Source organism: Marmota flaviventris, chromosome 12 (assembly GCF_047511675.1).
Source record: "Marmota flaviventris isolate mMarFla1 chromosome 12, mMarFla1.hap1, whole genome shotgun sequence".
NCBI classification, from domain to species: domain Eukaryota; kingdom Metazoa; phylum Chordata; class Mammalia; order Rodentia; family Sciuridae; genus Marmota; species Marmota flaviventris.
In genome coordinates this window covers 29809801-29824572 of record NC_092509.1, presented here as the reverse complement: position 1 = coordinate 29824572, position 14772 = coordinate 29809801, and the positions used below count along the sequence as shown (strand labels likewise).

The following is a 14772-nucleotide window of genomic DNA, read 5'->3' as shown; positions in this document are numbered from 1 at the left end:
CTTTGATTTTCTCTTTCTCTCTCTTTTTGGTCATTGTTATTTTATTTACTCCTTGCTTCCCTTTAGCATCTGATGTTTTCTCCAATGTTAATTTAGGTAGTGGGCTGACTTAGGAGCTGAGGGAAAAATGTAAAAAAAAAAAGACACAGTAAACTATGTATGGTGGCATACACCTGTAGTCCCAGCTACTCAGTAGGTTGAGGCAGGAAGATTGCAAGTTGGAAGCCAGCCAGGGCAACTTAGTAGCTAGACTCTGTCTCAAATTTTTTTAAAAAGTGCAGTTGTAGAGTATTTGTCTAGCATGCCTGAGGCACTAGTACTGCAAAAAAGATGTGGACCATGGAAATTTTAGTCTAGGGTGGAAGCAATAGACTAAAATAATAAAGTGTGCTAAGTGATCTGAGGAAGGGAAACAGTGTATTCTGGGATAAAGGAAAGTGGCTTCTAAATTAGACTTGGAGTTCATCAAGGGCTTTAAAAAAGGACTAAAGAGAAGATAAAATGTCAAGCATGGTTTAGGCAAAGGGACTCCAGTTATAAAGCCATCTAAAAAAGGAATGGCCTTTGTGAGAGCATGAATTCTTTTGGATTCCAAATGTAATTCTGAATTATCTAGAACAAAAAATGTATGCATGAGTGATCAGAGTAGTCAGAAGTAGGAGGAGCCCAATAATGTTAGACTGAGGAGCTTGGATTTTTAAAAAATATTTGTATTTATTCTTTTTAGTTATATATGACAGTACAATGTAATTTGACATATTATGCATACATGAAGTATAATTTCCCATTCTTGTGGTTGTACATGATGTGGAATTACACTGGTCATGTATTCTTATATGAACACAGTAAAGTTATATCTGATTTGTTCTATTGTCTTTCCTGTTCCTATCCCTCCTCCCTTCCCTTCAATCTCCTTTGTCTAATCCAATGAACATCTATTCTTACCCCCTCTCCCCCTTATTGTGTATTAGCATCTGCATATCAGAGAGAAGGTTTGGCCTTTGGGTTTTTTTGAGATTGGCTTTTTCACTTAGCATGATATTCTCCAGTTCCATCCATTTTCCAGGAAGTGCCATAATTCCAGTCTTCTTTATGGATGAAGAATATTCCATTTTGTATACATACCACATTTTCTTTATTCATCTGTTGAAGGGTGCCTAGGTTGGTTTGGATTTTATTCTTTAGGAAAGTGAGAATATTGATCTTGAGCAGAAAAAGTGCAGGATCAGATTTACAGCTTGCAAAAATTGCACAGATAGCAGTGTAGAATATTTAAGCTATTATTTATGCGGACCTTGAATGGAAACTTTCTAAAGTCCTGGAATAGGCACTAGTAATGAATTTTGTGGTCAATTGTTTTTGTAAAATTTGCAGATTTAACCACTATGTCTTTTTCTACTATATTATGTCTCCATTATACTTTCATTAGATTGTGGGCATTTCTGGAAACCCACTAATGGGTAGTTCAGGATTGTTTAGTCTGGATTTAGTAACAGCTTAAAGTAGCCTGCAGACACTTCTATGTAATAGGTAAACTGTTGGTGCCATTCAGATATATGCTTGGCTACTGTTAATACTGTGACTGCCCATAGTGCTTACTCTTCCAGGAGTTCTAACACAATGATGTACAGTCAAAGGTCATATTGTGATACAAATATATCCAGCCATTCTTTCTGAAGGAAAGACCCTGTATGGTATAAAATTCAGAACCTACAAATCGGAATCTTCAACTGGTGCAACAGCAGACAGAACCAAATTGCTATTATTAAAAACGTTAGTCCTGTGAGAGATGAAGGTCTGAATCCAGGCAGAGGGTGTGGAAAATGAGCGGAGGGTCAAAACCACAAGGCATCCAATTGAAGGTGCTTGGCTGCTGTTCTCAGTGAGAAAGGACATTAGAGGAATCACAGAGGCTTGTAGGTTTCCTGCATCTGATGGACAAAGAAAAGGAACATGATGGGCCGCAGCACAGGATGGGCACACAGGTGCTTGAGGAATACCATCTGTTATATTTAGCATTCCCTGGGGTTCACTTACCAGATTTTTTTTTTTTTTTTTTTTTTCAGTCCTTGCTTTCTGGACACGAAGCTCCCAACCAGCAGCACTTCCGGGCCCTGAAAGCTTCCCAGATGCTCTGCTCACCGGATGTGGGAGCAGCACTTCCGCCCCAGTGGCGCAGGCCCCAGGGACACAGGGCGCAGGCGCGGGCTCCCAGCCCGGCTTCCCAGCCAGGCCTCACTTAAACCTGTGCCTGTGCCTAAGGGCTTTTAAGCGTTTGGGGCTCTTCCTCCTCTTTTGCTGAATAGTCTTCAGCAGGAAGAGAGTTTTCTTCTCCCTTAATTCCCCAAACCTCGGCTCCCTCCGCAGGAAGTCTGCTAGGCCTTCTCCAGGGCTTTTTGGTCTCCAGGCGCTAAGGCGAGGCGCTAATGATGAGTCAGCACTGATTTCCCAGATGGTAAACACAAGGCTCATTACCTCTTGTGGTTTGCACAAGTCAAGGCCAAGAGTGCTTCAGGAGTTGGGTTTAAAGTCCTCGGTGACCTTTTGGTTTTCATATATGAATTTGGAATTGAAGGAGAAAGCTCCCAGGGATTAAGATACCTATTTTTGAAGCCAGTTTTCTCCGGGAGAGAGATCAGAATCATTGCAGCCTCTTGAAATCCGGTTCTAGAGAGCTTATTTCCACTATCTTTGTGGCCAAGCTCTGCCACTGTTGAGGATGTTAGAGGAAAACTTGATTTCATTATGGCTAATAGTTGTGGTACAAATAGAAATGCAAATTTTGATTTTCTTACTAATTACAAATACTTTCTGAACATGATATTCAAAAGAATAATACCCCAAATGTAGTGGACAGTAGTGGTCCAGTGGAAAATTTAATGACAGTGGTAATTGAGAGTGTGAATATGAACCCGTGCAGTTATCCCCTGAACAACATGGTTAGAAATGTCATCTCATCAAGCCTTTTTCTGACCACCTATTTTAAAAAAATTTAGCCTGTGTTTCTACTCCCTTCCTATTTACCTGCTTAAAATTCTCCCACCCTTTAGTACCATTTCTTCTGTAACATGTGGTATAATTTACTCATTTATTACAGTCAATATTTTTTATCTGTCTATCCCATACTAGAATTAAGCTCTGTGAATGTGATAGCTTTACATAGTTCCTGAATTTAGCATCCATTTTCCATTATATTTTGATATTTAAAGTGTCATGCTTTTTGATGTTGCTTCGGGGCTGGACCTATTGTTTTGTTTATTTATTTTTAAAAAATATTTATTTTTTTTTTTAGGTATAGATGGACACAACACAATGTCTTTATTTTTTTTTTTAAATTCATCCTGTTCTTATTTGCAAATATGAAGCCATAACATATCTTGACATCTTTTAAAACGCTGCCTCTTTACATTCCTGGCGCCTCATTACAAAGCAAGGACTCATCTGAGCAGGGAGGGATGTCATTAAGATACGTTGTTCAGTGCTATCTGTGACTCTAAGATGAGCCTGTCAGGTCATTCTCTGCTTTCATTTGCAACATATCCTAGAGGCTGAAGTATAAGGAAAGATATGAAATAACTGTGAGTTAAATGAATATAATCTGCCTATGAAAGTACACCGTAGCCAACAATAAAATGCCTAGGCAGCTTACATGTAGCTAAGGATCTTCAAAGTCATGGTTGGGACACTGGGTCTATTATGTCACTCTAATATATAACAGAATTAAGATTATGTTTTAACTTTTAAAAGCTTTCATATTGGTCAAATCCTTGACTTTGACAGCCCAACATTATATAAGGCAGCTCACTGAATTATAGCTCTTAATAATCAGCCTTGATGTTCTTTTTTTTTTTTTAACGTTGCATGATATATTTTATTTTTTAAGCATCAGAAATTTATTGGTTGCTCAAAACATTACATTGATCTTGACATATCATATATCATACATTTGTTTCAAATGGGGTATGAATTCTTATTATTCTTCCATGTACAGATTGCAGAATCACGTTGATTATATAGCCACATTTATACATACTGCCAAACAAGTGTCTGTTCTATTCTGCTGCCCTTCCTATCTCCTTCCTGTCCCCCCTGCCCTGCCCTCCCCTTCCCTCCCCTCCCCTCCCCTCCCCTCCCCCCTCTACCCCATCTACCATAACTCATTTCTCTCACTCTCTCTTATTTATTTATTTCTTTCATTCCCTCCCCTTCGCCTCACATCCTCTTATATGTATTTTTGTATAACAATGCAGGTCTCCTTCCCTCTTCCCTGCAATTCCCCCTCTCTCTCCCATTCCCTCCCACCTCTCCCCAGTTTGATGGTAATCTTCTCATGCTCTTCCTCCCTGCTCTGTTTTGAGTCGCCCCCCTTATATCAAAGAACACATTTGGCATTTGCTTTTAAGGGATTGGCTGACTTCACTTAGCATAATCTGCTCTAATGCCATCCATTTCCCTGCAAATGCCATGATTTTGTTGTTTTTTATTGCTGAGTAATATTCCATTGTGTATATATCAATGCCTTTATTTTTATGTGGTACTGAGGATTGAGCCTGGGTTCCTCCCGTGCTTGGCAAGCGCTCTACTGCTGAGCCACAATCCCAGCCCGACCTATTGTTTTATATTTGTGTCCTTCATTGCATATTGTATGCACAAACAGTAAATATTTGTTGAAAGAGTGAAGGATTGAACTAGATGAAAATATTAGGTTACTAGGAATCCAGTTATTTGTCACATGAACATTTGTTTTATAGTGTTATGGTCCACAGCAATAATGTTCTGCAAACTGGAGTAGGATGTTATGAAAGATTTACATATTTTCTATGATAATTTCTGAGTTTTTATTTTAATGTTCATTTGAAAAATTAAATATACTCTGGGTTATCTAGATGCCAAAAACTGGCAGGAGGCTTTAGTATCCTTTGTTTTGGTGTCTATTTTGGGCATGTTAAAACTAGTGCTTTCTCACAAGTTAAAGAAAAGAACAGAAGAAAAAAGTGAATGATTTATTCACCAAAACTGAAGCCCAAATGACAGTAAGCCTCTCTGTTGGAAAATTTCCCAGTAGTTTAAAAGGAGAAAGGAAATGAGAGAAATGAAGCACAAGATATAAAACAGAAAAGTTACATGTTCTTGTTTTGAAAGGGGATTTAGTATTAGCAAAACATCATCACCAATTTTCTTAATATTTTAATTTAATATTAAATTTAAACTAAATTTATTTTTTGTTAGTTTTATATACATTATTTGTAATTTTTGTTTTTTATGGCTATAAAAGCTAAAAAATGAGGAATTTGAGCCTATTTTTGTTTTAGATATTTAATATAGAAATATTTCAAATTGGTTTTAGACCTTGAACATATATTTTTATATATCAGTTTTTAGTGGGATGTTTATTCTTTACTCAAGTTTGTGAAGATCTACATTATAAAGTAATAGGTTTCAGGAACCAGAGCACAGAATGTTTATTTCAATAAAGTCTAGGTGTGACAATTCCATGTAAGACAGATTATTTCTGCAGCAGCTGCTGTTAGTGGTACTTAAAAATATAAGGGAGCTGGCACTGTGGCTCACTGGTAGCGCACTTGCCTGGCATGTGTGAGGCACTGGGTTCGATTCTCAGCACTGTGTATAAATGAATAAAACAAAGGTCTATCATCAATTAAAAAAATATTTTAAAAAATATAAGGGAAGAATATTAGGAAAATGTAGAGAATTGCTTGAAGAAAATAGTGGAATTTTAGAAAACACTCGGGACTCTTTGTAATTAGCTTTTGGCTCTGAATTTGTGGGTTCTCTTTCTGACTCTTCAAATGGCTCAGTGAAGTGTAGTCTTCATTTTTGTGAATCTCTATGCTTGATGTAGGATATTGGGTGCCCTAAAGAACTGTTTAAAGTCATTGTGATAGAAGATCAGAGGAACGGAGAAGCTTAATTTTATGATACTGTCCTCCCCATTAATTCTTTCAATCTCTCTGTTTGGGGTCTTACAATGGGAAATAGGAATTGAAAGAAATGAGATGAGGGTGTGGGTGTGATTTAATTACTCTCTCTCTTTAATGAGAGAGCTTTTTTTTTTGAGCAGGTGTTTCTGAGTCAAGGTTTCTACCATGTTCAGAGTAGTTGTCTGAGAGTCAAGTCAATTAGCACATATTTACTGAGTACATGCTATGTGTTAGGCATTATATGAGAAACCAAAGAAGGAACAATACACGGTTCTTGCCTTTGGGACCTAGGTAGAACTAATTTTTATTTATTTTTTATTTGGTACACTGTAGTTAAATATGAGTGGGCAGTTTGAAATATTTTAGTAGATTATGCTGATTTTTCTGATTTTCAAAGAGTTTGGAGTTGTTAAGGGCTCAAATGAATTTGGTCATTTTGTCTTTTTCTGTTTTTAGGGGTGTCATGAAAGTTGATATAAATCTTCAGAAAGTGGACATTGACCAGTGTTCAAGTGATGGCTGGTTTTCAGGAACTCACAAATGCCACCTGAACAATTCAGAGGTAAGAATATGAAAATAAAATTCTCTGAAATTAGAACTGAAAAATGTATTACATTTGTATGTGTTGTATTTGTGTGAGTCACTGAACAAAAGGCATCCTACTGAGGAAAAAAATCTACGCTGATCTCAGTATCATCAAGTGAGCTGAAAGATGGGGAGAAAATAAGTTTGTGCAGAGTAACCTTTCACTTGGGTATTCTCTTAAGAGAAAGCCCAAAGTAAGATTATGCCTGAAGTTTGATGTTAGTTAAAACTACCCTATTCTTCAAAATGGGTTGGAAATTGAAAAGAACCATGAGGAGAGAAAACACTCCCAGGAATATCAACCAGATTATGCACATTTTTATGGAATATGATGCTTATTGAGACATAGATGATATTCATTCAGATACACTGCCATCTGTTACAAAGCAATAGAAAAGATATGTTAGGGCAAAAAAAAAAAAAAAAAAAAAAAAACAAGGAGAAAACTATATGCAGGAACCCAGAAAGGTGTATATATTTGTATGTGTTTTTCTAGTTTTTTAAAAACTCCTTTCCATACTTGATTCAATGGGATTCTGGTTGATATGGAACAGAGATAAGGATTTTGGAAACGTGACTGTTATTTACCTTAAGTTTAGAGAAGAAATTTGATGGCATACTAATGATTTAATTTTCAATAATTTATCTGTAATATACAAATACGCTATGAAACAAGTGTATAATAAAGTCTCTGATCTTAAATATTTGTACTATTCCAATATTGATCCCATGAATTTGTGATGAAAGTCAGCTTAACTCATTTAAAATAGGATATTTCCACAAATATGGCAATTACATCTTTAATTTGATTTTTTGCCGTTTGTGAATTGTAGTTGTATTAAGTACATAATGGGTTTTAAGGTAAGAAATTTTAAATTGGAAGGAAATTTACCATGAAGAACTTATACCTTAAATCTGTCACATTTCCGCCTTATCCCTCTGATCCCCTTTAACTTCCTCAGTATCCCACACAGCCCAACTTCTCCTCCTGAATCTCCACACACCTCTATATAACCAACATTATACTTGCCTCCCCCCACCTATGACCAATTGGGACTCAATGATATATGTGAGTGTCTTGTTAACTCACAGAAATTAAGATCTCTTTTTGCCTCTTTTTCCCTATTTTTTCTTGTGGTTTTGAACATTTTTTGAGCCCCCAATTTCATCTGGGTGATTCTGGCATTTCTAAAGACGTGAATTTCAATCATTAATTTGGTGAATATTATTGGTCTGATTGATTATTGTCTCCATGCCAAGGGCATATAGACACTTAAGCATGGTCTTTAGCCAGAGTGAGTGTTTTGCTGCATGAGTCTCAAATTTGTGGATATTGATCTGTATGTGCTCATTTCTGTATAACCTTGTTTTAGTGGTGCTCTTGGGTGATTCAATAAGTAGTCAATCTACAAACAGGGAGACAGTTACTTTTCATTTTTTTTTAATGATTGCAACTTCCTTGTAATGATTTTGGTATGGTTTAGGTGTCTTCATAGCACACTTATTTATTTGACTAGATGGTCATATTTCAAGAACCTCTTTCTGCTTTTGGGAAATTGATTTATTTTCATTGCATCAGGAATATTAATTTTTTAGGTTCTGTGCATTTTCAAGATAAAATATTATCCTCTTCTGATTAGTAAAGATTAGATTGAAATATGTACATTTTAGGGAGCATTGTATTTATTTTTTTCCTATTGGAAAACTGGAAATGTATATCCTATAAGACAATTGACAGTTCAGTTAATTTTACTTGAAAATGTTGGAGGAAGAGGTTCAGTTATCAAAAAGTAATATCAAAACACTGGATTTACTGAATGTACATTTTGACTTGGAATCTGCATCTCCCTCCTTTTTCCTTGCCCAGAAACTGGACATTGAATTAGGAGATTTTTGTGTCCTAGGATGGGCCTATGAGGTCCTTGTGGGATGTTATACCTTACACAGGACTGTCGTGGAACTCTTCACACTATTTTATTGTTGACATTGGGCTTCTCTAACGTCCTGTCATTGGTGCTGGTTACTCTAGGCACCTGCAACAGCTCCATATCTCATCCTTAGTCTAGTTACCAGGTGTAGACTTTCACTTCCTTTCCTGGACTGATATGAATCAGATCATAAGCTGACTTCTCTTGACATTTTTACTTCTCTTGATATTTTTGGGAAAACCCAAAGGAAATTCTCTTTCTGGAGCATTTATGTGTGTGTGTGTGTGTGTGTGTGTGTGTTTTGGGTACTAGGGATTGAACTCGGGGGCACTCAACCAACTGAGTCATATCCCCAGCCCTATTTTGTATTTTCGTTTAGAGACTGGGTCTCACTGAGTTGCTTAGTGCCTTGTTTTTTGCTGAGGCTGACTTTGAATTTGCAGTCCTCCTGTCTCAGCCTCCTGAGCTGCTGGGATTGTAGGCATGTGCCCAGCTGGAGCATTTTTCATTAACTTTAACTCTGCTTTGTCCTCCTAATCTGCTGTTACCAACATCACAGATCACTATGTTAATTGGTCTACTTGTGGAAGTACTTAACATGATTTCACATTTTAGGAAACAGGGTCCTGTCTTTATGACTGTCTATATCATTAGAAATAGATGCATCTGTCATGGTTCACAGTGGGTTGTATATCTTGCCCATGTTTAACATTCTTCTCTTGTAAGTAATAGAAGAACTCACAAATTTCAAAGTTTTAAGTGAGGTTGAGCTTTTTGTTTTTCATTTTAAATTTTCTCTTCAGTGTTGGCTATTCAGCTTCCACAGTATGTTTAACTAGTCTGATGTTGGAAATAAATAAGTGGTGTGGGACCTAATGACAAAAGGCCCAGGCCTGGAATGGTTTGTGAAAAAATTATTTCTCAATGACTGTAGATAGGTACAAGTTCTAGGAGGATAGCAAGTTTTTTTTTTTTTTTTTTTTTTGTACTGGAGGATTGAATTCAGAGGTGCTGATCTACATTCCCAGCCATTTTTATTTTCATTTTGAGGAGACGTCTCATTTAGTTGCTTAGGGCCTTGCTACTTTACTGAGGTTGGCCTGGAACTTAATGATCCTTCTGCCTCATTCTCCCTAGGAGTTGGGATAATAGGCATGCACTAAGTGTACTTGACAGTGTTTTTTGAAGGACATATTAAAACAATATCTGAACCACTCTGAACTGGATTTAAGGATTGCACTGACTTGGCTGTCTTCACAGTTATGAAGCTCTAGATCACTGCAGCTAGACTTGATCGCATTTTCAGTATCCACTTAATTCCTAATCTATTTTCATATCAGTGTTTGAGTACATAAAATCATCTCCTACAGAATAGTTTATTAAAAACATAAAATGAATTGTATTAATTTTTGTTTTAGAGATTTTCTTTTGCTTTTTCTCCACTGTAATAATTTTAAAATCATTATTTGAAGTAGAAAATATTAGGATAATGGCCTTGAAGCTTGATAATCATATTTCTGAAGTAAAAATGTTTTCATCACATCTGGTATATGTATATTTAAATTTATGCAGTATATGCATCTTTTATTATATTTATAAATTAGAAAAAATAAGGTTGGCATAAAGATGAAATATTTTAATGTAAATTAGGTTATTTTGTAAAAATGTCTTTAACAGCAAAATTATTGACTCATACTTTTTGCAAATCTTTTAACAAGAATGTTATAATTGTGTGTTATTATTTTTGAAAGTCTCAGTTTAACACTTATTAATGCAATGGTTCAAAGGTTTCTAACTTCAGTGTATTTTTATACTTAGATTTAATATCTGTCATAGTTGAAAAGATGCCTCACAAGCACATATCAATCTAGACTGAAGGAACAAATAATTTACTGTGTTTGCTAAATTATAATGTTAATTTTTTAAGTTTTATCTACCAGTTTTGCAAAGATTTCTGCACATAGCTGGCCATTTTTTATCTTACCTGATACTAATTTGTCCCTGCTAACTAATTGAAAACTGGGTGTTTTAATATTTTGAAGGAATAGGTTAAACATTATCTGAATCTTTTTATGTGGAATATTAAAAAAACTGATTAGGGAATTTTATTTTCAAGTTTAAGCGATAGGACTCTGAATACTTATAGATTTTGGCAACATAATACTGGAAACATTTTCAAATGTCTGTTTTCAATATGCTCACTTTAAGAGACTTTCTCATTATTGTTAAAATGTTACTTTTACTTTGAAGGAATGGTTTTTGTGCTTTTTGAAAATGTCTTGTACATAGACACTATTGACAATTACTTATCACAGATGAGGTCAGGAAATTTAGAACATTTGCCTTTTAGAAAGGCATAATACATGACCAATATTTAAGCTCAAAGACAAGCACTTTGAGATAACCAGACAATATTTGTGTGGGAAGATTATCTGGGTCATGAAGAATTGTAAATATTGCACAATTCAAAATAATATGCTCTGTAAATCTGTCTAAATGGCCAAGTATAGATGGTAATAATCAAAATTTGAAAGCAAAACAAAAGAACCAAGTAACAATGGTCAGTATTTCCTTCTTGAAACTCCCAATTTTTCTTTAGGATATCTCAAGTATTTTATCAGATTTGAGTCATCTGAAGTATGGACTCAGGGCATTTATATTAATCCGAGTCTCAAATATTAGCAAAGCTTACCTGATTTATTTTTTCTTTAAATAAAATTTAAACATAAACAGGAATTCTAATATTTTCTTCTTACACGCCAATTATCATCTTAAGGATTCCTGCTTTGAAAACTAGTTTTTGAGGTTATCATATTCACTGTTCTACCCAGAATCCCTGGAATAGTTGTGTTGTCAACTCAGTCATTATCTTTATATTGTGTTTTTAAAATTGCTTTTATTTTTTTAAATACATGACAGCAGAATGCATCACAATTCTTATTACACATATAGAACACAATTTTTCATATCTCTGTTTTTGAATATAAAGTATGTTCGCACCAATTCATGTGAACATTTCGTACATGTACTTTGGATAATGATGTCCATCACATTCCACCATCATTGCTAACCCCCTGCCTCCTCTCTTCCCCTCCCACTCTTCTGCCCTATCTAGAGTTTGTCTATTCCTCCCATGCTCCCTCTCCCTACCCCACTATGAGTCAGTCACCTTATATCAGAGAAAACATTTGTTTTTTTGGGATTGGCTAACTTCACTTAGCATTATCTTTTCCAACTGCATCAATTTACCTGCAAATGCCATGATTTTATTCTCTTTTATTGTTGAGTAAAATTGCATTATGCATATATGCCACATTTTTTAATCCATTTATCTACAGAAGGGCGTCTAGGTTGGTTCCACATTTTAGCTATTGTGAATTGTGCTTCTATAAACATTGACGTGTCCCTGTAGTATGCTGTTTGTAAGTCCTTTGGGTATAGACCGAGGAGAGGGATAGCTGGGTCAAATGGTGGTTCCATTCCAACTTTTCCAAGGAATCTCCATACTGCTTTCCAAATTGGGTGCACCAAGACAGGGATGTCTTCTTTCACCACTTCTATTTAACATAGTTCTTGAAACATAGGCCAGAGCAATTAGACAGACTATTTGTTGACGATCTTTATATTGTTTTAAAAGCGTTCCCTCCTATCTTTTCTTTCCTATGGAATATGTTGAGTAAGAATCTATTTTACACTAACTTTTAAAGAGCATTTCCCCCTTATTTTTAAATTGGTGCATTATAGTTGTACATATTGATAGGATTTATTTTTATATATTCATACATGCATGTGATATAACAACGTAATTTGGCCATTTCTCTCCTATCTCCTTACCTTCTACCTCTTACCCTTTGGTCCCCCCCTTCCTCTGCTGAACTCTGTTTAATTTTTAGGCTATTTACCCCCACCTTTGTTTTCCTTTTTCTTCTCTAGCTTCTGCACATGAGAGAAAACCTTCTGATTTTGACTAATTTCACTTAACATGATAGTCTCTAGTTCCATCCATTGTCCTGCAAATACCTTAATTTTATTTTTCTTTATGACTGAATAAAACTTCATTGTGTACATAGGCCACATTTACTTTCCAGTTATCCATTGATGGACACCCAGACTGGTTCCATAGTTTGGCTGTTGTGAATTCTCCTGCCCCAAACATGGGTATGCATGTATCACTGTAGTTAGATGACTTTCATTCTTTAGATGACTTTAATAGCTATATGTTAGTTCTTCTCTTGTGTCTTTGATCTCACCATTGCTATTTTCTCTTAGAAATGATTTATTTTCTCTGGGGTAGTACAAAAGTAGTGCTAAAAGGAAAGTTTATAGCACCAAGTTCCAACATAAAAAAAGATATTAAATAAGTAATCTGAAGTTATACCTCAAGGCCCTAGAAAAAGATGAAGAAATTAATACCAAAATCAATAGAAGACAGGAAATATTTAAAATTAGAACTGAAATTAATGAAATTGAGAATAAAAAATGTTACAAAGGATAAATAAAACAGAGAGTTGATTCTTTGAAAAGATTAATAAGATTGACAAACCCTTAGCCAAACTTACCAAAAGAATGAAATGATCCAAATTAACAAAATTAGAGATGAAAAAGAAAATATCACCACAGATACTACTGAAATTCAGAGGGTCAGAAGAAACTATTTTGACAAGTTGACAAATTTCTAGATATGTGTGACCTACCCAGATTGAATGATGATATAGAAAGCTTAGGACAATTTCAAGTGATTAAATTGAAATAGTTATTAAAAGCCTTCCAAAAAGAAAATCCTGAGACCAGGTGGATTCTCAGCTGAGTTCTACCAGATCTTTAAAGAAGATAATGCCAATACTTTTTAAATTTTTCCGTGAAATAGAAAAGGAGGGAACATTGCCAAATTCATTCTATGAAGCCAGTATTACCCTGATATTGAAACCAGACAATGACACATCAAGGAAAGAAAACTTCAGACCAATATCTCTGATTAACATAGATGCAAAAATTTTAATAAAATAATGGTTAATTGCATTCAGAAACACAGTAAGAAGATAATGCACCACGATCAAGTGGGCTTCATTCCAGGGACACAAGGTGATTTTTAACTTACTTAAGTCAATAAATGTAATTCACCACATAAATAGAATTAAGGACAGGAAATCACATGATAGTCTCAACAGATACAGAAAAGCATTTTAGAAAGTCCAGCACCCATTCATGTTCAAAGCATTAGAGAAACTAGGGATAGAAGAAACTTACCTCAACATCATAAAAGCTGTATACAAAAACCAGGGCCAATATCATACTGAATGGAGAAAACTGAAGCCATTTCCTCAAAAAAAACAGGAGCAAGACAAGAATGTCCACTCTTACTATTATTAGTCAACATGGTTATTGAAACTCTAGACAGAGCAATCAAGCAAGAGAAAAAAATTAAAGGGATACAAATAGGAAAAAAAAGAAGTCAAATAATCTTTGTTTGCTGATGACATAATTCTTTATTTAGATGACCCCTCCCCCACCAAAAAATACTTCTAGAGTTGATAAACAAATTTAGCAAAATCACAGGATACAAGATCAACATACATAAATCAGTAAATTTCTTATGCTCTAATAATGAATATGCTCAAAAAAGAAATTAGGAAAGCTATACCATTCACAATAACCTAAAAAAATTTTAGGAATAATTCTAACCAAGGAGGTAAAAGGCCACAGCAATAAAAATTACAGAACACTGAAGAAAGCAATTGAAGAAGAACTTAGAAGGTGGAAAGACCTTCCATGTTTTTAGATAGGCAAAATTAACCTCAAAATGTCCACACTACTGAAAGCTTTATACAGATTTAATGCAGTCTCCATCAAAATACCATTTTACATTCTCCACAGAAGTAGAATAAGAAATTATTTGGAAGAGAAAGAGATCCAGAATAGCCAAAATATTCCTGAGCAAGAAGAGGAATATTGGAGGCATCACAATACTGGACCCCAAATTATACTATGGAGTTATATAGTAAAAAGCAAAACAAAACAACAACAAAAACAGCATGGGATTGCCATTGATAGAAATACTGAGGTGCCACAGAAATTAAACATGCTCAGAAGTGGGTGGGCAAGGCAAACTGTACTTCTGCCAGAAAGATGTATCACCAAGCCTGATTAGCAAATGCACCTGAGTGGGCAGTGCACCTGCTTTTGTCCCTAACACACCACTCCCCCTTGACCTGATGAGAGGAGCTTGGGATTACACTCTATATGATTAGCTAATTTAAAATTGGGGTGGGCAAAGGGAAGGGCTATACTTAAAATTGCTACAATTGGATCTGACATCC

The 14772-nt window shown here is 35.3% G+C and overlaps 1 protein-coding gene across 1 annotated transcript in view; it reads left to right on the top strand.

Moving 5' to 3' along the window:
* Nucleotides 1-14772, top strand: part of Gpr158 (G protein-coupled receptor 158) — a 408943-nt gene that overhangs the window by 29318 nt on the left and 364853 nt on the right. Inside the window, exon 2 of the mRNA XM_034636630.2 lies at nt 6399-6504. Within this exon, the coding sequence (XP_034492521.2) occupies nt 6399-6504 (106 nt within the window). The remainder of the gene's footprint in view (nt 1-6398; nt 6505-14772) is intronic.